The sequence below is a fragment of the Vanessa tameamea genome, chromosome Z, assembly GCF_037043105.1.
Source record: "Vanessa tameamea isolate UH-Manoa-2023 chromosome Z, ilVanTame1 primary haplotype, whole genome shotgun sequence".
NCBI lineage: Eukaryota > Metazoa > Arthropoda > Insecta > Lepidoptera > Nymphalidae > Vanessa > Vanessa tameamea.
In genome coordinates, this window is record NC_087341.1 from 10,767,787 (window position 1) to 10,793,468 (window position 25,682).

The 25,682-nt window shown below is 30.9% G+C and overlaps 2 protein-coding genes across 4 annotated transcripts in view; one reads left to right on the top strand and one right to left on the bottom strand.

Moving 5' to 3' along the window:
- Positions 1–3: 3 nt before the first annotated feature.
- On the bottom strand, positions 4–9,370 carry LOC113403529 (uncharacterized protein PF3D7_1120600-like). 2 transcript variants are annotated; one of them, XM_026644118.2, is made up of 9 exons: positions 9,020–9,370; positions 6,428–6,625; positions 6,243–6,359; positions 6,006–6,149; positions 4,391–5,628; positions 2,972–4,190; positions 2,758–2,870; positions 1,274–1,661; positions 4–290 (listed from the first exon to the last, which is right to left on the bottom strand). In XM_026644118.2, the coding sequence occupies exons 1-9, from the start codon at positions 9,177–9,179 to the stop codon at positions 88–90; spliced, it is 3,780 nt and encodes a 1,259-aa protein (XP_026499903.2). In that variant the 5' UTR covers positions 9,180–9,370; the 3' UTR covers positions 4–87. The 2 variants fall into 2 exon arrangements, with proteins under 2 accessions (XP_026499903.2, XP_026499899.2); XM_026644114.2 differs by having other exon boundaries at positions 6,222–6,359.
- Positions 9,371–10,434: 1,064 nt separating this feature from the next.
- LOC113403549 (ubiquitin carboxyl-terminal hydrolase 35) overlaps positions 10,435–25,682 on the top strand; it is a 33,577-nt gene continuing 18,329 nt past the window's right edge. Inside the window, exons 1-7 of one of the 2 annotated variants that reach the window (XM_064220241.1) lie at positions 10,435–10,925; positions 12,758–12,918; positions 14,073–14,225; positions 19,640–19,863; positions 20,388–20,546; positions 22,333–22,503; positions 24,928–25,115. In XM_064220241.1, the coding sequence (XP_064076311.1) occupies positions 12,762–12,918; positions 14,073–14,225; positions 19,640–19,863; positions 20,388–20,546; positions 22,333–22,503; positions 24,928–25,115 (1,052 nt within the window). In that variant the 5' untranslated portion in view covers positions 10,435–10,925; positions 12,758–12,761. Of the gene's footprint in view, positions 10,926–12,754; positions 12,919–14,072; positions 14,226–19,639; positions 19,864–20,387; positions 20,547–22,332; positions 22,504–24,927; positions 25,116–25,682 lie in introns of both variants that reach the window. The other variant, XM_026644130.2, reaches the window with a different exon arrangement.

Consider the following 25,682-nt stretch of genomic DNA (forward strand, 5'->3'; position numbering starts at 1 on the left):
CTGTTTCTGATATTTTATTGTCTTATTATAAAAAGCGTAGCGATCGGTTAACAATCATATTTTGCATGAATAAATTTACAATGTTTCTCATTTGGAATCCGTGTTGGCTATAATTATGTTTTTCTTGTATTCATCAATTGTTTCCGTGAGAATTCTCTGAAAGATGCTTTCAAACACCTGATTCTTGACGATCACTTCATCGTTGTGTAGAGACGTCCACTCGGGTTCACACCGTCGCCACTCCGCGAATAATATATCATCGATATGATCCGAACGCCTTGCTCCTACACCTGTAAATAAAATAAAATAAACTTTACTTGTGTCGTATAAAAGACGGTAATGCTGCTTACCGGTTATTATAGAATTATAAATGAAATACTTGCTGATGTCTGCCTGTACAAATTTAATTCTTATGTATGATACAATGAATAAAAACCCTATTTCTTCAAGAAAGTCTTATTTTATGGTAAATGAGAATGCACGAATCAGACTAATATATTAAAAACCTGAATATATTGAAACCCTTTATAATTAACTTTAAAAGTAGCTGTCACAAGTAATTACAAAAAAATACTAATACTACTATGCATACTTTTGATTTAATGTATACTATTTATTGTATAATATAACATATTTCCTTGTAACCAAGCTAGCAGATTGTCGAACATTGGCCTTAGTCATGCATTACATAGGTATATAAAGTAGTTCTAGTAACATTTAAAAGAAAAAGCTAGTTTTTTAAAGGTTCAGACATAGTTTGTAATCTGTATATAGAAAAACAAAACAGCTTAGCGTCTATTTGTCAGGCTATTTTCTTTAGTTTGATAAATAAAAATTATCAAAAATTAAAATAAGAGTATAAAACAAAATATTGCATATATTTATTTTCCTCGAATTTTGAATAACGATTATGATTTAATTTTGGCCGCTAGTTGAATATTTTTAAGTATAAAAAAAGGTATAAAATGATCTAAGACAACACCAGAGCCAGGACAAGGTTTATTATGCCCGTCTGGCATTGACCAGAGTAACATAGCATTTCATATTTATAATATAATTGAAATATCATAGTTAGCACGGTTTATTAATTTAACACAACGTAAAAGTTTACTAAATTTTAGATATCCAAAAATTATATCTCTGTTAAAATATTTCTTTGACATACTTAATTGTACAGAAACATATAAATAGACATATCTGTTATTAAAGCAGCTGATACGAATTTGATTTAAGGAGATAGCTTTACTTCTACTATAATATACATAGTTAATACCTGATACAACAGTCGGTGCCACACTTGATAATACTTCTTTAAGATCCTGAGTTGTCTTTTGAGCCAATTTCTCCGAATCAGGCTGGGGTTTTGATGACAGGAAATTACTAGTGTCCCAATATTTTTCATTTTTTTCCAGTTTCTGTTGTTGTACAGACTCTTGACAGTAGTCTCTCAAAAATATTTCATATGGATCCGAATCGAACGTTGTGCTTTCAGTATTTGTTACGAGTTCGCTTACTTTTTGCTCAGTCTCTTCGTCGAAAACAAACTTTCGTGGATGTTTCGGCGCACGGGGTTCGATAGGTGGCGTGTATGGGGGAGGAGGTTTATCGGGTATCTCGCGGACCGCGAGTAGCTGGCATTGTTGTTGTTCTAACGCCTTTATCTAAAAAAGTATAAAAATAAATTTGTTATACAAATTTACAGATATTAAACCCCTTGAAAGTCAAATTATGTAGTAGGATATGACACCTTTTGAATGAGCTTAAATTAGATATAAAAGCAACGCCTGTAATTGTCGCACATCTGTTCTAAGGCCTCCTGTTAGTTTGAGAAAAAGGAGGGAGCTGTTTTACCACAATTTGCATTCAACACATGCAGGTTTCGTCATAATATTTTTCTTCACCACCGGTTATAACTCTTTTTGTGTTTACACAAATTACGTGCTTGCAAATTCAGTGCTTCGGATTTGAATCTACAATGTAAGAGTTAGATTCGAGTTTTCTAATCATTGGGTATATTCGGGTCACATTTATAAACGTACCAATATATTTCGATACGGCGAATATAAATTTACCATTCGTGTTTATATATAAAGTCTATATAAATATTATCCTTACTTAATATTTCATGTGAATTCACATATTAATAGACCTGTCTCGGTATTGATATCAGTTATATAAAAACTATTGTCAAGTCTCAATTATTAAGAAGTATTTTTAAAATAATTCTCTCTTAATGGAAGTATGCGTAGAAAAAAATAAAAAAAGGCAGCAGATTTTAACTACTTTAAGTAAGCACCATACTTGGTGGCAGGGCTTTGTGCAAGCCCATCTGGGTAGGTACCACCCACTCATCAGTTATTCTAACGCCAAACAAGCAAGTACTCAGTATTGTTGTATTCCAGTTTGAAGGGTGAGTGAACCAGTGTAACTACAGGTACAAGGGATGTAACATCTTAGTTCCCAAGATTGGTGGCGCATTGGCGATGTAAGGAATGGTTAATATTTATAACAAAACAACAAAAGTTTCTCTAAAGTTATATATGTGGCGTTACTTTTAACTTTCTAGTTAATTTTTCCTTACTAATGTAACTTTATGAAAGAACACTTCTTGATTTACCAAATAACTAACTTACTTAGATCACTGACAATGGTAAGGTAAAGGTATTATAAATGATGAGTATCCACGATACTTATCCTCCGAGAAAATTGAGGGTATCGCGTGCTATGTATATTGTTTTAATAATTAATCAGTATTACCTCTCTTTCAATAGCCAACTGTTGTCGACGTAATTCTTCTGCTTCATATAGAACGGGAGAATTGAGAGAAGAGATGGTCGGGCTCAAAGAATGGCTGCTTAAACTGCTTTCATCTTTAAAAGTAATATATAATATGTAGTATTCAAAGAGTATGTAAAAAAAGTCAGACTCTATTTGATTAAATACTCTACCGAGCATAACAAATGGTACATACCATTACAAATAGTAGCCGACATTGAGGACTTTTGTGATACCCAATTTGATACTTCAGTGGCTACGTCATCACTAACATCAGCGGCTCCAGCGGGCACGGGCAAGGGTCCTGAGACACTTACATTCGTTTCTTCGTCTCGTTCCTTTGGTGATTGTGTCCCCACAGACACCATAATCGGTTCACACGTGCACGACTCGTCCACCAACGAGATTTTACTCGATAGGTCTAATACGACTTCATCACTTTGATAGTCGTTCGGTTTTTCATCAGATTCGCTTTCCTCCGTTTTTGATAAATTCGTCTCAATAACCGCGTCTTTGTTCTCTTCAATCGCGCTAATAAAATTGCAATCCAAGCAGTTCTCTAGTGATCTATCGTCCTCTGCAAGATCTTTATATATCTGATCGAATTCCTCTACAAGACTCCGAGCCGTTGAAGGTGTATACGGCCTATCCAAATCGTGGTTTTTAATTTGCTCAATAAGATGACCCATTACGCTGTCGTCGTTCAAATTGAAATGAGGTATACTGTTGGTGTGTATCACATTCTTTAACGCTTCTTTGTTAACTTCATACTGTTTGCCACTACTGAAGATTTGTGGGAGCAAATCACGGAAGAGAATGTTAAGATAGCTACCATCGACTATTACAAAATTTTCATCTGCCGCGTCAATCGACTGGTCGACTTGAAGCAGTGATGGTATAATATCTCCTGTTTGGACGCATTTTTCGACGCTCGTGGTGTTTGTTGCCATGTTCGATAATATCACTGGTGTATATGACTTCGTTCGAGAAGTTGTGCTGTCATCACATCCACTGCTAGATAGTTCGAAACATTTCAATGGAGCTAGGTTACGATCGGCTGAGGTACTTCGTTTTAATTTTCTCTTGCCTAATATAATTTGTTCTACTTCGACACTGTTCCTCAATTTTAGTTTAATATTCTTTTTAGTCTTCATAAGTGCCAATTTGCGTTTCTCTGATAGTGTCAGCAGAGCTTTGCGCATGCGTTGCATTTCACCACACTCATGTTGTAACTTTAGTAGAGCACCACGTTGCTTCTTCTTCAACGTCGATATATCTATGTTATCGTGCTTCTTTTTATTTTCCAACCATATAATTTGAGATTTTGTAAAGTCTTTTAAAGCATCTTCTCGCTTCTTTAAAACAGATAAGAGATTTTTGGCTCGCCTTTGCTCATCCCGAATGAGTAAATTGAGCTGTAATATATAAATATTTTTATCAATTACGACAATTAAATGTAACAATTAGTTAATAGTTATTAAATAACACTACAACAGTTACTAACCAAGAACTAGAAACTGACTTGTCTCGAAAGTAAGACAATATTATTCTCATTAGCTGATAACAAATGATAGTCATTCCATAAATGTTTACAGATAAAAAGAGTAACACTTACCAAACAAAGACTCCTTGATGCCATTGTTTCGGTATCGTCAACGTCATTTTCAAACTCTGTTAGAAATGATCCATACTCTAAGTTTTTTAATTCATGGCTAGTGTTTATCCAATTTTCGACTTCCTTGTCGGTAAGGCATTTATCAGAGAGAGAACAACTTTCTAAATACTGTAAAGACTCAAAAAATGAGTCGATGAAATTGAGCTCCCGTTGGAACTGTTCACAAATAAAGTCACTTTGTAATAAAGTGTCATTAACTTTTATTGTACTAATTAAGTCGGACGGTTTCACTAATTTATCGTTGTCAAAGATGTATGAACTATTTATTGAGGTCATATCGTTTGAATATTCTACGTCATCGTGTGATTTATTTTCTGTCCTGCTATGACCAAGATTCTCATAATTATCGCTACGATCCTTACTTTTTATTTCATTCTTATATACCGACACGACATTCAGAGGAAAAGGACTAGAAGTCAGGTGTGATTGTAATACTGAATTATTCCCAACAACATGAAAATCTATTTTCTGTCTTGTTGTACAAGTTAAAGTTGCTCTACTAATAATATAAGAGGTACTTTTGTGAAAGCATGATGCATCTGTAATTTTTTGTTCGCTTTTATGCGAATTCGTATTAATAAAGGATACCTCAGATGCATTTGTATTAATCATGTCGTATTTTTCTTTTTTGGGTATATCGTTTTTATTATAAGTTAAATTAACATTTGGTATGTCAAGACTATCAAATGTTTTATTTTCATCGAAACATTGGTTTAAATAATCTTCATATGTTTCAGTGACTTGGTCTATCTTTTTTGACACTAGATCAGTTCCGACGTTCATATCTTTGAATGTAGTGTTGTTAAGTGCTTGAATAGCACAATTTACATGATTCAATGTCTTTTCAGTATTAGTTAATGTATCTTGAGAAATTTCAGAGGCTACTTCTCGCCTCATTATTGTTTCATCAAGTGGCACTTGAATTATTGTGACTGGCTTATTTTTTCCTTTTTTATCATTTAAAAGTGTAATCCGGTTGTGATATAATTTAGTTGAGGATCTGCTTGATTTAGTTTTTTCTGAAACAGATTTTTTGGGCGGTACTTTGGGTACATTATCATCTCTATATTTGTTTTTCATAACTGAAACTTCTTTTTCGCTTTCGTGTGACGTTACCATCTTTTTACTTAAACTTAATTTGGGTGATAAAATGACATTTTTGTTATTTCGTGTTGATTCTGTAAAGATAAATATAATTTATGTGAAGGCACCTTATATACAACATGTAGTAAAGTTGATTTGAAACATTGATTTAAATATATATTTAAGATAAAAAAGTAATTGCAACATATTTTATGTAAACTATTTCTTAAAATGACGATAGCCAGTTTAATAAAATTCATAGATATCATGTTGTGTACTATACGATATATATATGGCCTATACAATTATTTTAATATAATACTACACTACTACTACTAAAATACTTTTCCTAAAATAATTAATGAAAAAAATAATAATATGAGAAATAATATTAACATAGTTATCTCAAAAGTGAACATGTAATTTAAATTTTATATATAACTAATATGTATAAATATAATTCCAACTTTACCATTATAACTTTTATTCTTAACATAATCTTGTATCTCACTATCTCCTTTTGAGTATTTATATTTGTTTCCCAATTTAGAATCCACAGTTCCTTTTTTATTAATTACTATATTGTTTTTCATTGTAGATTTATTATCTTTAGGATCTGGAAGCAAGTTAAAGATGTAAAATACTTTTATTTTATCATTTTATTATTGCAAATGCAATTTAGTAGCACCTAAAGTTAGTATTTTCATACTTTTAGTATTAGGAGTTAATCTTGACACTTTTCTCTGAGACAGCTGTTTCTCTTCCTTAATATCAGTTTCAACAGCTCTATGTATATAGTTTTTAAAAGATTTTCTTATTTCTTGAGCTGCAAAAGTATCAGAATCATGAAATTACAGTTAAACATCATTACAAATTGTATTTTGAAATACATACAAAATTTAGGGTGAAGGCTATTTTCATCATCTTCTGCTATGGTGATTATTTTTCGTTTACACATATCAGATGTCATCATCCTTGGCACTACTGCAACTTCTGATCTTAAAGATCTCCTTGTATCAACCCTTGGTTCCTCAATTGTAATAATACGTCGAAACCTCGGTTCCGAAGCGTAATGTGTAGGATAACATGATACTACAAATTTTAATCTTTTGTTTATACTTTAGTAAACTTACAAAAAACATTAAATACATAAAATAAAATAAAATATTTTGAGCAGTTGATAAAACACAACAGGTAAGACATACATAGCATTCGCTTTGCAACACGCTCTAATCATACACTCCTATCTAATCCATAAAACCATTTAAAGAGTTATACACTCTGTTACACTTTACGTTAATATCTAGACAGTCAGTTTCCCAAAAAAAACTATTACAAATGATTGATTCTTTTTAGTTTATTATCTGCAATGCAAGAAATCAACAGTCTTATATTGTACACCAAATAAATCAAGCACTGTTTTAAAAGTTCTCAGGTTATTTTCACTTATTATTCTCAGTTAATATCTACATGAAATCTAACCTTATCTTTAACACTACATCATTTCTATGGTATTATTCATAAAAATACCTTGAACCCATTGATCTGTTTGGTTTAGGTGCCTCATCCTCTAAACAGATTCTAGGCATAATTAATGTAACAAAAAATACTAAAAAGAAAATACTTTCTTTTAGTAACTTCAATTCTCAATAAAATTGCTAAAAGCAAATAAGTAAAAATCTTCCTTCAAATCCTGTTATCAATTTTAATTAACCAGAATGTAATAATTAAAAATTTACAGATAAAAATTGATTGTCAATGGCATAAAATTTAAGATTGGTAAGTCAAAGAGTTTTATGATACTTTTTAAAAACATTGAAGTAATTTCAACATAACATAGATTAGTATTTAATGCATTCTTGAAACAATCAAGCTTAACAGGTGTATCACTCAACAAGGTTCTTTCTCAGATTGCGCAAGAAGACATGATTTTCAAGGTTTTAAGTATACCATGGCATGCAAAATTAGCTAAGGGAAATTTTACATCATTTTTCAATGGATCAAAATACAGGTACCTGCATGCTTTTAGCAGCAGGATTTTGGGCCAGTTTTTTAGTGATAACTATTGTTTTCTCACTAAAACAATACCAAAATTAGAATCATGTGCTGATCTTTTTGTGGCTATGTAACCCTGATATATTATAAATATTTTTAATGTTATATAGTGGTCTCTTTAAGTGAAGTGGATTTATTGGTACAACATTACTACTGCAACAAAACTACTATGTTTTTTACAATCTGCATAGAGGTATTACCAGTCCTAGAAAAGTGTAGTTTGTTTGCTAAGTTACAGTGAAATTTTGTTTAACCAATTCCTGTATAACAATGGACCTACTCTACTCACCATGCCATGTTTTGATTGAATTTTGTCCCAAAGAGCATGTTTTAAGTTATTCTAGCACTAATTAGGAAAATTTGTGTCCATCACTATTAGAACAAAAACACTTTTTCCCTCAAAAACAAATTACCTTTATCTTTAACATGGAATTGAATACCTATTTTGACTAAATATGAGCATTTAGGTGAAACTAGATTGATGAATGTTTGTTGTATATTTTATTAAAATTATAATAAAGATTAAAACATTTGGCTCACGGTCTAAAGCATTTTGCTATAATACATTTATTATTAATGTACATAAAAATATTGTAAAAAAAACATTTTTTGAACAAGCTATCATTTAAGCTAGGGTAGGTTCAGAAAAATAAGATCCAGCACTTTGAACTCCGAGATGTAAAACACAAAAAGAACCAAGCAAGTATAGGTAGATTTTATACAAAATTTAAAGTTAAATGATAGTTATCTCTAGACCAAGGTAACTATTATGCAAAGTTGATGGATTATTTTTTTGAATAAGCTAATCTCGGATAACATGAGACTGGAAAAAGAATAGTTGTGTACGAGAGCCCACTTATCGAGAAAGTTTATAGACTATCTAACATCACACTATGAGTCACAGTCGCAGAACGGTAATGTTTATGCACATGAAACCAGACAAAGCAGCCAGTAGTATATAAGTATTTAAAAACACTAAAATAAAGCAAATGATTATCTTGAAATCTTCTTTAAAGTATACCTCACCAATATGTGGTTTCTTATTCATTTAACACTAATAACAAAGGCAAATGAGTGCTGGTAACTATACAATAATTAATTGTAATCATTATTTTACTGCAATAAGACATTTAAATTGCTATAAATAAAGTTTAAACAAATTAAAAATATATGTTACTTCCTTTGTTTTGAAATTAAGACTATTTGTAAAAATTACACTTCCTCATATAAACATCAATTATTCAATTGTTTTTGTTAGTTTAATTATTATATGTTATTTTGAAGAAAATAGACTTCATTTGTATTTAAAAAAGAATCACATGTTTAACGTCAAACGTGTGTTCCATTTCAATAAGCTGTCTTTAATATAAAACTGACTGGAGCTTTCTAATATAATAGTACATAAACAATATTATTTACAAATAATCTTACCTTTAGTAGTTTTGGCGGCGTCTGGTAGTCGGGCGTACTTAATAACTGATTTTTTCTGATTATTGTGAGTTAAAGGAAATGCGAGACTTTCAATTTTTAAATAAAGATCAAACAATTTATCGACTTCGACATTACTTCTTTTGGATGCAGAATCATCCATTATCTATTAACTTGATATTTTTGAACTTCTTACCATGTTAATTTTTAGTTTAGATGGAATTAATTAACATTGGTAGGGTATTTTTTAAAAAACTTTTAATTTTTTTTTAAATAAATTGTTTCGGTCCATACTACAATTTTTCAATTTTTTGCTGTCAGGTTTTTATTTTCTATTGCACTAATCTATATTGTCTACGTCTGCTGTCTTAATAAACATAGCTTAAAAAACACTATCATAGTGTATTATTTTCTTCTTTTGTTAAGCTATGACAATATCTACGAAATAAAAAGTGTTTACATTACACAAAACGACAACTTTGGTTCTTTGTTGTATCAGCACATTTGAGATTCGATCCTATAGAGAATTTCCGAGTATAGCCCTCTCCATAGTTCGTTAACAGACTTTAAATTAATAGATCAAACGCAGTGTGCATGTATCGGCTCCGTAGGTCATAACGGGTAGGACCCACTCGTTGAATTATTTTGTCGTCAAGCTTTGTGATTTTTGTAACGAAAAGATTTGACCAAGTTTCCTAAACGATGGCCAGCATTCGTACTATATACCTCCTACTCGAACTTGTTTCGACCAACAACAACTTCAACAGGAACTCCGTTAGTAGTTATTGGTTTATGGTTGACAATTATTTCGTTATTAAATATTATCTTGTCCTATCAAATCTGCTCAACATTTACAAGTCCTTCACGGTTTCTGCCAAGATGATTGATATTATCTGCAAATCTCAAGTATTAAAGGTAGGTAAGCCGTTGATATTAATGGTCACTGTTATTTACATACAGTTTGATATCATCTCTACTTAGTCATTCACTATCTGTCGCAGTTATTTTTATATTTTTTTTAAATTACAAATGTAAAATTGCCAAAGATATCCCCCATGCCTATTCTTCAAAATTGATATTAACAGCTACCAAAACAGTTTTAGTTTATCGGAGAGGTTTTGGACGCTAATGTAACATTAATTATACAATTAAAAAAAAAATAGTGTAAATGGTAATTTATATAAATTATTAGAAAACTTAAAATTAACAATACACCGCATTAAAAACTTTTAATGTAGTCATGTAAAAATAAACGCAGAGTGAAAAATAAACATAAAACCTAAAGAGTTTGTGGTAAATCAAGATTTTTAGTTTTATTAAAATTAATTTCAGGTTCTGCTTACTTTTTTTCTCCCTTCTCAGAAGATGATGGCATTTATACTTGACCATAGCCTATAAGGAATAAGTGTCAGAGACAACAAAAGAGCGAAGTGTAATTATGTGCGAAGTCAGACGAAGTTATGACACTTATTTCCAAGAAAGATTTTAAGACTTTCTTTAAACATACTTTTTTGTTGAAATATATTTTATCTCGTGTGTTACATAGTTCGGAGTTAAAGTTGTTAATATTAACTATCTTATTTTCACATAATAGTCTTGATCTGTCTACTTAATCGCATATAATATGTAACTAATCTACTTTGTTATACATATAGTACAACGAAGTCATTAAGTGGTTAGTAGTCAGATCTTTTGTTGTCGAAATAAAAGGTTTTGTTTTTGTAAAAGTAAATTAATGGTTAATTAATGTCAGTTACCTTAAATCGGTGTAAAATGTTATCCTTGGGACATAGATATAAAAGATAGTGGTGAAAAAAGACAGTGAATTACTTTTTTACTATTTTGACTGGAATGTGATACGTGCGTAGTTGTATTATTTTTTCCTTCTGGAGTGTTCACTAAAACGTAAGTATTTACTAATATTTTGTAACATTTAATAGTTTTTATGATGTGTATGTACTGAGGTAGCCATTTTATGTCCTGTAATGGAATCTGGAATTATATACATAGTTATAAATAGTAACGACCTAGATGGCAAATGCGCATGTTATGAAAACCCGGTGCAGTCGCTACCTGTATGCGATCGCGTACACATTCATTTTCTGTTTCTCTGCAGAAGTGTTTGTATTTTGAAATATTTGTTTACTTATTTTAAATGAAAGTTTTTAAAATGAAGAAGGTATAAAAGTTTTTGTTGTTTAATAACATCTATTAACAATAAAGTGCAAGATGGTGGGGGCAAAGCGCTCAAAGTAAGTTTTCAAATTGTTCAAAAGTTTTATTTAGCTCTGTACATATTTTTAAGAAACTCTGTGTTCTTCAGTATTTTTTATTAAAGTTGATTTGATGGAATTTTCACATTTAAAGAAAAAAAACAGTTTTAAAAAAACTACTATTTTCAATAAAAGAATAACTTATATTTTCCCATCTTTTCAGAAAAGAATAAGTACTATGATTTGTACTATTTATGACAATATTTTTCAATTCTGAAGGTTTGCTTACTCTAATTTGTAGTAAAAATATTTTTTAAACTTTGCGCTTCTAGTTGCTGGTGAAGAATTTCAAATTGATCTCATAGAACTTAATTAATTGTCTTTATGCTATTTATATCAATTCATTTGTAAAATTAGCGATTGAATGCCATTTTCATTTAAGAAATTCCATCTTAGTTTTTGTATAACTATTCTCATGAACTTATAAACTGTGATTTTTGTGAATGGAGTCTGGTAATTAAATTTTCATTTGTCACATTATAACGAAGAGTAATTATTTTTTACATTTAATAACATCATATTATTTAAGCATTTTATATTATATATTTTTTTATATTAATTATGTGTCAAAGTAAGCACTTTCTTGTTATATTATTATACTTTAAACATTCACATATATTCTTAATTTTAGATATTTTATTTGTGATTTAGCCGCAATCTTACTTTTTTTATAATTTTTTTTAATATTATATATTTAATTCTATTAGAAACTTAAAATAGTATTGTATTTATGATACTTGATAAGAAATTGAAGTAAAATATATAATGCTGTATTCATTTCTTGTCATGTTTTTTACCCTACAATTACTTAAACCTAAATCTAATTGTGATTATAATAAGTGAAGTTTATGTTGTAATTTACTAAAGGTTTTACTTAGTGAAGTTGACAAGTGTGTTTTTTACAACACACATTATAATTTGAAATAAATTGAAACAGTTCACTTATTTTTTGCATTAAACAAGTGGAATTAGTATTTTTTTAAATAACATTGACTTAAAAGTTCCATTATGCTTGTTTCTATGAGATCTGATTATGCATTATTAATAAGTTTTTTAAGTTTAATTTTGAAATGTAAACATTATAGCAACATATCATCAAATTTTTTACTGTAGTTGATTGCATTTTTTATATAAACAATTGTAATTAAAACTTCAGTCGTTAAATTAGATTTCTTTTAAATTTTAGGTCTATTTTTATAAACTTACTTATGACATTGCTTCAACCCAGTTTGACAGTATTATGCAAAAAATTGACTATTAGCAGAAATCTTAGTAGTAAGATATATTTGGTTTTTTTAAATATGTTCTTTATGGCTGCTTAGAAATGTTTTGTTTTTCATAAAAGTTATGGAATATGTAACATTTCGTAATACTTCATATATCAGAAGTGTAACTGTATATCCATTTTTTTTTCATGTTTACGTGATAATTGCTTTCATAACATTGCTTAATTATTTCTGCACAGAAGAAAAATGGCAGTCAAAAAACATGAGTTGGTTGCTGACAACCGAAACCAACCAGACTTGGCTGCACTGGCGCAATACTTTCAAATGATGAATGATCAACCTAATTACTTGCCTCCACCACAAGAACTCGTAAAACATTGTCAAGATATTGTAAAATGCCTCTGTAAGTATTTCTCTTTTTACATTATAACAATAGATAATCTGATATGTATTAACAACTGATATGTTGCAACAATATGTATTTTGTTTAATTAATTTATTATTACAATTGTAGGGAACTTATAAAGTATTTATTATATGTCAAAGTAATTGAAATTACTGAACATTAAATATGTTTTTTTTTTCATTTAATTATTTTGGAAATATGAATGTTAGGACTTTTAAAACATTTTCCTACTTTGATTTAACTGTATCAAAGCAGGGTGCTACTCTTAGGCACCATATGTCCATCTCTGTAGCTCTAATAATCTGTATGCATAGTTTGATTTGATTGGTTGAGTAGTTAAGATCTGATAAAAATAACCAGCACACAAATAAATAAAGTCACATTTTCATTTGTTATATAGTCAGGGTGATATAGTTTTATGTTTTCTTCTTGCGAATTTGTTAGTTTTTAAACTGAAGCAATTATATTATAGCTTAGAGTCATATCAACTACATTCAATTAGTCTTCTATAAAACAGCTCAGAATGGTCATTTTACAAATCGGACATGTCTGTTCTTTGTGATACCACAATCAAGTTATTTTCTTTAATTGGTATTTATGCTTATTACATTCAGCAATTCATCTGATGACAAATTGATGGTGTATTTTAATTATGGTAACAAAACTTGTAATAGTGCTGTTCAGTACGTATTTTTATATCTATACCGTAACCAGATATACTAGGATGGCTGAGAGTCTATTAAAATTGATGATTTGATGCAAATTGTGTCTGATTTTTCTTGGCTTAATAGTTTTTAACATAAATAACTGAATGTTTCTAACTATTAAAAATAGTAATAATCATTAGTATTAGTACTGTTAAGCGAATTTATTTTTAGCACAAATAAAATTATTGATTTTCAATGATTTCGGCGTAAATGACAAAGTTTTGTTTTACATTTTATTAAAAAATGGTTCTTTTTATAAATACTTGGTTCCTTTTAGCACCAAGCCACAGAAATATAATTATTATTTATATTAATAAAACAGCTATGCATGGCATTATAGTTTAATAAGGTTTCATGAATACAGTTATTCTATGTAAAAGTTGTTTTACAATTTGATTTGTAACAAAGCTATGGTGATTAATGTATTATAATATTTCGAAACAGCGCGCACTACGGGCACTGTGGAACAACTGTGGCAAATGCTTCAGCCAGTAGAACAGTTCTTGCTTCGCGTAGTGACGACAGTGCACGGTGATGTTCGTCATGAAATTTTCACCGCAATTCTTGACAAATTTTACTCCTACATTTCTGATCCACGTGAGTACTTTTTTGTTTCATCCTTGGTATCATTCTTCTTCTTGGACCACATTGAATCGATCGATGACTGGAGATTGTGTACTAAATTTTTAAAAAGGAAGTACTTATATTTATCCTTATAAATAAAAAAAATCTTCTTATTTTTATGAATACGGTGTGATTTAAATAAATTACTGTCTAATACATGTAGTTATTTCATTACACCTATATATTGTTTTTATATCTATTTAAAAAATATATATTATATATAAAAACATATATTAAATAATAATTTAACGTTTTAGCGCGAAAATTTTTATAATTATTTGTACATCAAAAACTTGAATTTAAGTTTTATATATATTTGCTATTTTCCGCGAACACCGAAACTGTTGGTCTGTTGAGAAGTAATGATGTGAAAGATAATAAACTAATAAACGAACTAACCATACATATTATCTAACATTAGTAATAATTTTTTGACCTGTAAAAGTGGTGATTAGGTGATCCTGTTAAAAATTTAATACATAATTTATTTTATTTTGAATCAATTTTTTGACAAAAAACAATAGTATTTGGACGTATTATGTGTGATGGACAATTATGATTAAATATAACCCTAACGTTAAAATTTGGCTAAGCGAATGAACATTTTAAATTAAAGTTACAATGATAAGCTAGCTCACTTTACACCTCACTTCACACCTTATTCTTTATAAGTTATTAAATTTAGATACCACTCAGTATGTACAACACTCAATATATACAGATTTAATGTATTAGTGTTTATTTTGTTGGTGATTAAAATAAATAAATAAGAATTAAGTCTATATATTATGTACGTTCACTCGTAACTTGTTTCATTGTAAATTGACTGACTGTTGACTGCCTCGATGGTCTAGTGGAAGTTGAAAGTGAGTACACTTTCCAAGACCCGTGTCTCGGAAAGTGTACATACTTTAAACGCACGGTCCTATGCCTGAGCTCTTTCCAGTCGTATCGGATTTGCTGTCCCATCGGATTATGAGAGTGATGGAACAGAGAGTGCATCTGTTTTTGCACACTCCTGTGCACTAAGATACGTCCAGCGTAGTAGGCTGGTCACTCTTATGGGAAGAGTGGCCGCGGTGGTCATAATCGGCTGGACGACATCACAATTTGTAAACAGATTTCAATTGTTATTTATTTACCTTGCGTTGGGTTCTGTTTAGCTACAGAACAGTTCGATTTATATATCATTAGCATTGTAACACGTATTTCTACACTACTTGGCTATGCACTTACACTAGGAACTTCGTTAAAATCATATAGAAGATGTATTGTATATGATTGAAGTATTGTTTGGAAATTCCAAAACAACGTACGCACCTATCTATGCTTAAAGTAAATGGACTAAGAAGGAACATTTATTTTCTAACCTAACCAAGGTTAGAACATAATATATAAATAAATATAAAACTTGTTACTTTGATTTTTGGATTTGTGCAAGCCCGTCTGAGTAAACAGAAATATTTCGTATTGTTGTGTTCCGGCTGAAGGGATTGAGCAAGTATAACTACAGGCACAAGGGATATAACATCTTAGTTCTCAAGGTACCACCAACCTTGAGAACACATACATTGATAGCATGAGGAATGAATAATATTTACGAATGTCTATGGGTTTTGGTTACCACTTATCATCAGTTGGCCCATTTGCTAGTCAGCCTAGTCAGCTAGTCAGCCGACAAAATGACATAACTTCATCCTACAAAATTCCATTCCAATTATTAATTACGAAATTTAAGAATATAAAATATAGCCTTGGACAATCTAGTGACGTGATATTGATTATTATTATTTTAAAGTAGAAATAATAATGAAAATAAATATTAACGATCAATTTATTTTTCACACACTATTATCCGTGCCTAAATAAGTTTGGTTTTCTACAAATAAACATTGGTGTTTACACTTTGCAATTTTAAATTTTCATTTAAGTTTTATTTTGTGAGCGAAACTAAATGGCTCGCGAGATATCGTCATATTTCGAATAAAATAGAATTGTCAATCAAGCCGTTTGACTGTTTAATCTATTCCCAAACTATCAGTCAGTTGACAGATAAGCGATATGTCTTTTTCTGAAAGAACTAGGAACATGTTCTAAATTCAATTATACTTTTATCGGTTCTTCTACTTTTGTTTATAAATCAATTTATATAAGGAAGTAAATATGTTTATTGCTTCCTCGCCTGCGTCTTTCATTGGTAGTTAACAAAACGAGGAAGGATGCTCTAACACCTTAATGATGCATAATCTGTGGTAGGTCCAGCTCTACGAGCGGAAGCTTTGTCATGATCAAAACCAGACAATTGACATTTTCTCATTAGACTTTAGTATTTGGTAACATGGATGTTTTACATATATCTGGTTGAAGAATATCTCACCTCATTAACAGCCTGTAAATTTCCCACTGCTGGGCTAAGGTCTCCTCTCCCTTTGAGGAAAAGGTTTTTTGGAGCATATTCCACCACGCTGCTCCAATGCTGGTCGGTGGATACATATGTGGCAGAATTTCGTTGAAATTATACACATGCAGGTTTCCTCACGATGTTTTCCTTGCACGAGGTGAATAATAAACACAAACTAAGCATCTGAATTTAAATTAATCATGTCTAGAATTCTGTGCCAAAATGTGGATTCTCGGGACTAGCTTTTATATTATATTAAATTGTATGATGTAATAAAATTATGGGTTTGATGAACTTCAAACTTATTTTCTCATTTTTAGAATATTTTCAAATAACAGCTTATTTGAAAAATGTTGTTATTTTACTATTATTATTATTTTATTCCGATTTGTAGTAATAAATAGTTTACATAAACTTGGACTATTCAACAATAATTTGCCGTAATTACGTAGTGTGTCACCCAGTGTACAACTTTGTGTCACACATTCGTTATAATTTTGTTCAATGTACCTAGAGGGATGACTCTTTTCTTATAAGAATCTCGTTCTTATTTCTCACGACCTACGTTTCCAGACAGTAAATTTCAGTATGACATTACTACGCTCGTATTCAAAGGAGAAAGCTGGGGATCTGTAGTTCACGAATGGATTGGTGCTTCGGGATCAAATTAATGTAGATAACGTTTTTTTCAAGCATTCCTTATTTGAACTTTAAGTGGCGAAAGGTGAACTTCAAATAGTATCACATAAAATCGGTATTTCACTTAATACCGACTGCTGTAATTTAAAAAACTAGTTACCGGTTGTAATTTCACAAATGGGAAAATAAACAATTAATAAATAAATTTAAACAACATTTTATGATTAATTATATAGAAGCGATCTATCTACCTTTACTACACAAAACATATTATCCTATGTATGACATTCTCCTTTATTCAACAATAAAACTATCCCTAAGTGATGAATAAGGTTATAAATATAATAGATTTGTTACTCGTCTTTAGTTTATTAAACATGTTTTTCAGTTAGCTCTATATATGTAAATTCATTTTTGTCATTTATTTTATGTATATAACTCGATATCATGGCTGATTGTATATTGATTTGGATGATCTATTTATTAGATACGACGGTCGTACCATATAATTAAAAAGAAAAACTGCTTCTACTAAGATTCATAACTGGTTTCTCTAACCATTGTTGTCTCATTGACAAGGCGCGCTTAGAATATTTTAATATAATAATTATACCTACACTTGATTTGCTAATGTAAGAAAGAGTAAATGTAAATTTATAAAAAAAAAACTGAATTCAATACATTATTGTATAGTAACTTATTCGCATCTAATGGTTTCAAGCGAGATGTTATTTTCGTGGATATTATACATTATAAAAAGAAACAATTAAATTTGCAACTTTTAATTCGGATATATTAACATCCCATGATCCAATTAAGATTTTTTTTCAAATGAAAATAATTACAAAGTTTATTTGGATCCCTGTGTCGATATATCTAAATTATATAATTCATACGCCACCATATCTTTAAAACAAGTTACTTTATTAGCCGTTACCTAGTTATTTTGTAGTCTAAGGAAAAGTTTTGACCACAGTGGTCGGAAGTTCAATTATTTGTAATAGATAGTTCATGTTTTTCACAGCAACAAAAGACACTAAATTCACGTAGAACTCTCGTTAGTTATTTGAGTCGACTCACTAAATCTGTACGTTAAATTAAATTACTTAAAATAAGGTAATCAAACGTACACTCGACTTAATTTTCTGTTATAAGGTTACATTAAAGTCGTCGCATATAATACTATTAAGTACATATTTATTACTATTACATATATTTATTAAAGTATGTATAGTCGTCTCAAATAACTGAAAATCTCTCGATGGCGCTCGGTACTTGAAAGCTGTAATACATTGCTGAAATTCCACACAGGATAGTTCAACAATACGTTCCATAGCGAGAACCTTCTTCACCTTTTAGATATTTAAAAACTACTATATATTTTTGTACTAATATTAAAGAGTCACCACGGATAGCATTTCCTCTTACGAATGTACTTGATATTTTAAAATTTTGTATAGTGAATATGTAAAAACTTTTAATCCAGTGTTCTGCGAAATAAAATGTGTGAATTTTATAATATTCCGAAAATTATTCTATTTCATGTTATATGGAACCTATTCTTGTTTATTTTGATAAAAAAAATCGTATTATTCAAATACAAGATATTGTCTTTTTTTAAGTTGAGCATTTCTAATACTTGTATCAGTGATCATATAAATTTATTACAATTTTAATCTTTGTTAATATTATATACAAAATAATTATTGATATTATGATTAGGTTATCAACTTGTTTTCCCAATTTTATCGGTAGGTAGGTTTAATCAATTGCATTCTCAGTCAACTTAAATCTTTAAACGAATTTAATATTATCTGCCCGTAAACTTATACTAAAACTGTTTACACGTACCTATAACTCATGACTAATACCTGCTCTGCTAACTTAGATCGCGCATAGTGTAAAAAAGTATCTTTGTTTGAATTCTAACCTAAAATTCAAATGTATTACAATATTTCAAATTTTACAATAGAAACGAATGTGAAATGTTGTAGGTTTGTTGAATATTTAATCGCTTACCATCACATGGAATATTCTGTTATCCCTAAAAGGCTTAGTTCTTATAAAAATCGAAAATTTGTACAAACCGAAAACAATTTTTACAAAAATATTTTAAAAGCATTTTCTATTTTTTACCGACACAACAAATCGGACTTGAAACTGTATATTTTTTCAAACTGATCTATCGTGCATGCATTTATCAATATGTATTATTGTTATTAATCCTATTAAAGTATTTTTAAATACTACATTATACAAAATTATATATAATATACAAAATACAGCCTAGTGGTTTATTGTTAAGTATGTGTCCTGCTGCAACATTATCTACGATTTTTTCTCATAGAATCGGACGCTTGCCCAGCCACTGCAGCTGTTCTGATTGTTATTGATGAGTCTGATGAAGAATCAGCTCTGTCTGCCGCTCGTTGGTTGGTTCAGCAACGTGAGAATGGTCCAGCCGGAGCAGGTCTCCGGGCCGCATTATCTTGCCTATATCGTTGGCTGTATGAATGGCATGGAACCCCCGCTCTGGGAAACTGGTTGATCGCTTACATCAAGGCGTTAGAGGTATGTGTTTATATAATCGATTCACAATAAAATTGTAATTTATAATTATAATTTAATATATAGTACAGGGAAAGGAATGAATATCCATATATGTTATTGAATTAGCCTAGCTAGGATAGTAACTGATCTATATTTCGTTTGATGAGTATTTTGTACTGATACAGAGTCTAAAATACTATTTGTCTATAATATTATACTAAATATATTTTTTTCCTTTACAAAATGATAAATATGTAGTAGGTATTAGTTTGCTACGCTATAACGATGCGTTTTTTCTTCTTGTTTCTTTCGCTTCCTCTCGCAGAAAGTGCTTCAAGTATTCCATGACATTGAAATTTTTAAAATATTATTTTTCCTTTGTACAGCACTCGAGATTCTTATACCGAGTATTTTAATAATGCAAACATAAAAAAATAATTAAAAAACCCATTGTTAATTATTTTAGATGCTGTTGAGATTAAGATGTGCACTTCATAGATATTTCAAACGGAACTAATGTTATCATATTTTACCTTCCTGTTTAGGAGAATGAACGATTCGACGTTCTAATAGAGACGAGCGTAGATAATGTCGCTAAACTGTTTTCATCTATGGCAAACCCTGCACCGCTACAGCAGAAGGCGGCAGACGCTATTTTTCACGTCCTCGCTTCATTACGCGAATCAACGGAGGCTTTTGATAGAGTAAGTCTTAATTAAGTCGCATCGCTACACGTTATATAAATAACAAGCAGACATTTCACATTTATGGTCATAGAAACTCACAGGATGAATTCCTTTGTATATGAATAGTATTATATTTAGTATATGTATAGTATTATAGTATATTAAATAAATTATTGAAGCAAACGCACGTGGAGAGCATTTTACTTTTGTTTGCAGCCTTTACTTATTTCAATATATTCGAACATAAATCTCAGTATTTTATAAGAACCCTATGATTAGTCGTGTAACTGTTTGATTTTAATAAATATGTTAATCAGTCATCACCTTACATATTAATAGCGTGAGCCGATTTTTGTCCCTTTTTGAATATTTTGAAGAGCCGTAGATGTTTTGAAAATTAAAGAGGATTCATGTGGGCATTTTACTAAATCGTTACGAATTATCAAAGAATTAATTTTAGACAGCGTAAAAAGGATAATGGGCGGTTAGAGATGACTACGGCTGTATAAGAAAAAAAAAAGAAAAACGTAAACAAAATTAAAGTAAATTGTTTTTGACACACTCCAATTCTAACGGAACTGACTATTTGACATTAAAAAATTCATTAAAGTAAGGTTTCATAGTGTTCGCGCCAAATGTAGATGATTGACTTGCAGTTTAAAATGAAATGAAATCTAAATAAAACTTTTCATTGGTTTCGAAATTTCTAAAAACTCTTTTAAATAAACGCGAAATTTCGCGGGAGACCTGCTAGTTAAAAGTTTGTTGCACCAATCAGTCAGTCCGTTTCGGTGTATACATAATGTTTTCCTACACGGCCGAGCACAGGATGAATGAAGTACACGAAGAGCTCAGTGGCGGTCGTGGCCCACATTGTATTGTTTCTCATTATAATAAATTCTTTAATAGCTATTCAAAGCTATTGCATACTGTACTGTCAAAGCTTGAGATTGGGTTGAGGGTGTGACATATCTTAGAATTTCTACCAATATGTGTTGCTCATGTGTTCCTCTTAGACAAGAGTAAAGGAAGGTGTCTTATATAGCCGTATAAGATCGGCTATCTTAGATCTGTCGAGTAGTGTATAGAACAGTAAATCTTAAACAAAGCTCGGTCAAATCCGAGCGATAGCTTTGAGATTGTCATGTGATACATTCTTGCCTTCCTCACCTTATACCTTCGACATGATGGATGATGAGTAAATTATTTTAAATTCATTATATATGAAAAAAAATCCTTTCATTTCGTGAACATGAATCTATGCTATTTAAAAGAATACATTTTCCTTTTAAATTCGAATTTAAAATAAATATGAAATGAAATTCTGAAACTCTTGTATTTATTGAAATACAAGAATAATTAATGTCAAAGCTGTTATGGACAGCTGTTTGGTAACACGCATTGAAAGGAAAAAGATTTAAACGATTACTGCATAATACTGTGGTTCCGTTCTCAATCTATGTAAACTACAGAAATGATATCTGTCTGCGGTATAAATACATTTCATATGTCTTAGGTCTTAAACGGAACAACCGATAAAGGGAACTCGAAGAGTAAAAGAAGGCAGGGAAATGGCCGACCTTATGCTAAGCGACGACCTCCTATAGACATTGCCATTCTAACACATGAACTATTCTTTAGAGCGCTATTAAAACGACCGTCAATACAAAGTATTGATGCTTGGAGTTGGAATAGCAGATGAGTGGGCGTTCAACCACCCAGACTGTCTTGCTTGTAGACCGACCCACCTATAGCATATAGATTATTTTTATCATTAATATTTTCATAAAATTTTACTCAATAGATTTCATCACATGTCGGTGATGTTCTTGTTAACCTCGCTGCGGACAGCGGTCAATGGAGTCGACAGCTCCTTCAAAACTTGGTCGACATTCTAACTGCTATGGTCGACGGTATTTTGGAATCTCTCAAGGGTGACGCACAAGATTTGTTTCGCGACAAGTATGCCGATGTGGTAAGTTTGTTTGTGTTGTATTTTGTTCCAAATTTATATTATTTAAGTTACCCGTACCGACTCTGTAAGCGCAAAAAAAAGAAATATTTTCCCGTGCTATATCATAACCAAATAGATATGTTGGTACGCAAAACGCAGTGCGATTCAGTTAAAATGCACTTCATATCTCACTCATATCGACGTATGTGAACTTAGAAAGAGTAGAGTAGTTTTTTCTTATAGAATACCTGTACCGGTGTATTCGCCTGTACGATGCTAATACGCCGTAGAACATGCTCCGAGATTACTTAATTATATTGTAATATTTATTAAACTAATGGTTCGAAATTCAAAATGTAAACGAACAATATTATAATACAAAGCAAGATATTAATTATTCATATAAAACTGTTTTGTAAATTATTTATATTATATAAAGTGGTTGTTGTTTTTTCACTATTTTTAACATAGAAATGATAACTGACATCGTCTTACAGTTTTCATAATTAGGTCATGGTATGAGCAGTATTCGCTTTGAAAGCTGAACGATAAGACCGACAATTTTCTCTCCGACTACGACGCCATAGTGAAATTACTCAAAAGTTAACGACATACACTACATAGTCCATGACAGTTTTCTAACCTTAAAAATACTTTGGATTCGTATGTATCTAAACGAAATTTATAATACCTACATGATCAAAAGACTTTTACTCCTTTTCTTGCGAGATGAAAAGTATGTTTTGTCAATTATTATCTTTAAAAAAAACAATTAATCGTGATTGTATTGCCTATTAAAATAGGTCGATGGCTATATTTAATTTAAAAATTCTTGTTTACCTTGAATTTAATAGAAATTATAATTATATAAATCAAATCAAATCAATTTTATTCAAGTAAACTTCACGACGAAGTGTTTTTGAATCGTCGATATTAAAATACTACCACCGTTTCGGAAAGCAGCCTCCAGCGAGAAGAAACGGCAAAAAATTCGCATAGTTGCTCTAATATAGGAACATGCAAAGGTTGTATTGCCTATTTTTTTGTGTTCCCTATTGCCGGCCTAGTAGGTATACACTATGGATCTATTCATTCACGAAGACGCCCTCTATGTTAATTTACTATCATAGTGCAAAGTGACGCGGATTTTCGAAGTAATTGCATCGATCGACTTTCGAATTGAATTATGAAAAAAATGAAATATATTATGTTACACTTTTTTTATTAAATCAATTATTATTTCAACGTAGGAAAGAAAATCTTCAGTGAACGCACTTTGTATGAGAGAGACAATCAAACTTTTTTGGGGACCATGAAGTAAATTACTATTCCAATTTTTGTAATGAAAAGTCTTTTTTCAATAGGAATAAAATATGCAAATGATTTTTAAAAAATGGCGTGTCCTGTAATGTTTATTCAGCACTCGGTAGGATGGCTCGGCATGGGTCAAGTGCCCATCATCAGTGACCTTTATATCTGTTACTTGTCAAATAATACCTTGAGTTAAACCTAAATACCCGAGCGCTATCGACACGGGCAACTAGTGAATTAATAATAATATGTACTTAGTATGGTTAAGTCGTATTATAAAAATAATATTTTCAAGCTGGAGGTTTGGAAATTAAGTCAATCCTAAGAGGATTTTCGTCATGAATAGCTTCGTTATCCTCATAACAATTGATTCACAATGCAAATATAATTTAATAAAATTTTGTATGTTACATATATTATAAAAATAATGTGCGTTGTTTTTTAGAAATTTCCAATATGGTAATAATAAAATACTTTTGGAAATGTCGCGAACTACCTGCCCGTTGCAATCCCGTAAGTCCGTTGAAATCGTTAATGAACTCGTTGCGTTGTTGTAAATGTTATTGACAAATATTCCTCCGTTGCGCATTATTCGAGTGCAATACACACAGCATTGAAAAGTATTCGGCGACTAATTTAATTAATTGATGCCATTGTCACTGATAATGATCTACGTTTCCTACGATCCGGTTCGCTTTGTACATGAGAGGAAACGGAGATTATATTAAATGGGGAGTAATTACTCTCACAGCGGTTGATATTTTAGTGCTTCTATTGTCACTCATGCTGAGTATTACCTGTTCCCAATGTCTACATTTATTGCGCTTTCCAATGAAATTTTACTATGTATTTAGAAGAAAAAAATGATTTAATCTGCCGCTAACGTTAATCATTCTTTTGGATATGAAGATAATGTATCTAATTATCAAGTAAGAATAAACCGCCACAGTGACAATCATCATTAAAATCCATCGAGTGATTTCCGTGCTGTATCCGTGGCAGCTAGACGAATTGATAATTCTGTACTTTGTTTTGTGTCGACGATGCCGATCGGTTCTACGCTATCAGTCTACGGTGAAATAATTTTATTTAGTAAACCTGGTTCCGCCGTATTAACAGGTTGGTTTTCCGTAGATTCTATGCTTGGAACGTCATATGGCGTCTCGAGCGAGCAGCTTTTTGCAACTACCGCCTTGGCGCACTCGTAACGTGTGTCTCCCGGCTGTAAATCCTCATGTACCGATGAGGAAGGTGGGTCTCCTCAACCTTGGCAACACGTGCTACATGAACAGCGTGATGCAAGCTCTACTTGTTGCTAGGCAGTAAGTAATATATTTTAAATTTTTTTCTGCTATTTTGTTACCCTAAAATCTTATTTATATGTTACGATAGTGTTGTTCAAGTTTCCGTGCAGTGTCTGTGTTTTTAGTTGCGTGGATGGCCTAACATTAAATAGCCTTATATATGTATTATAATATTGATTATAATGGTAACAATTGATGCAAATTTAATATAATAATTATGTTAATTCCATGATAACTTTATAACGAGATTTGTGCACTTTTAATCATAACATCATTTGATTAAATATGTTAATGATGTCACAATGTGTTACTTCGGGAATTACAGAAGTACTACAAACCGATCAATGTTTTTTGTTTTCAAAAATATTTTATGAAATCTATACTGATATTACAAATGCGATAGTAACTCTGTCTTTACCTCGTCACGCTTAAACCATTAGCATTACATTAGCCGCCTGTAAATTTCCCACTGCTGGGCTAAGGCCTCCCCTCCCTCTGAGGAGAAGGTTTGGAGCATATTCCGCTTAAACCGCTGAACCGATTTAGATTCAACATGCTGTGGAGATTGTTTGAGTCCCGCGGTAG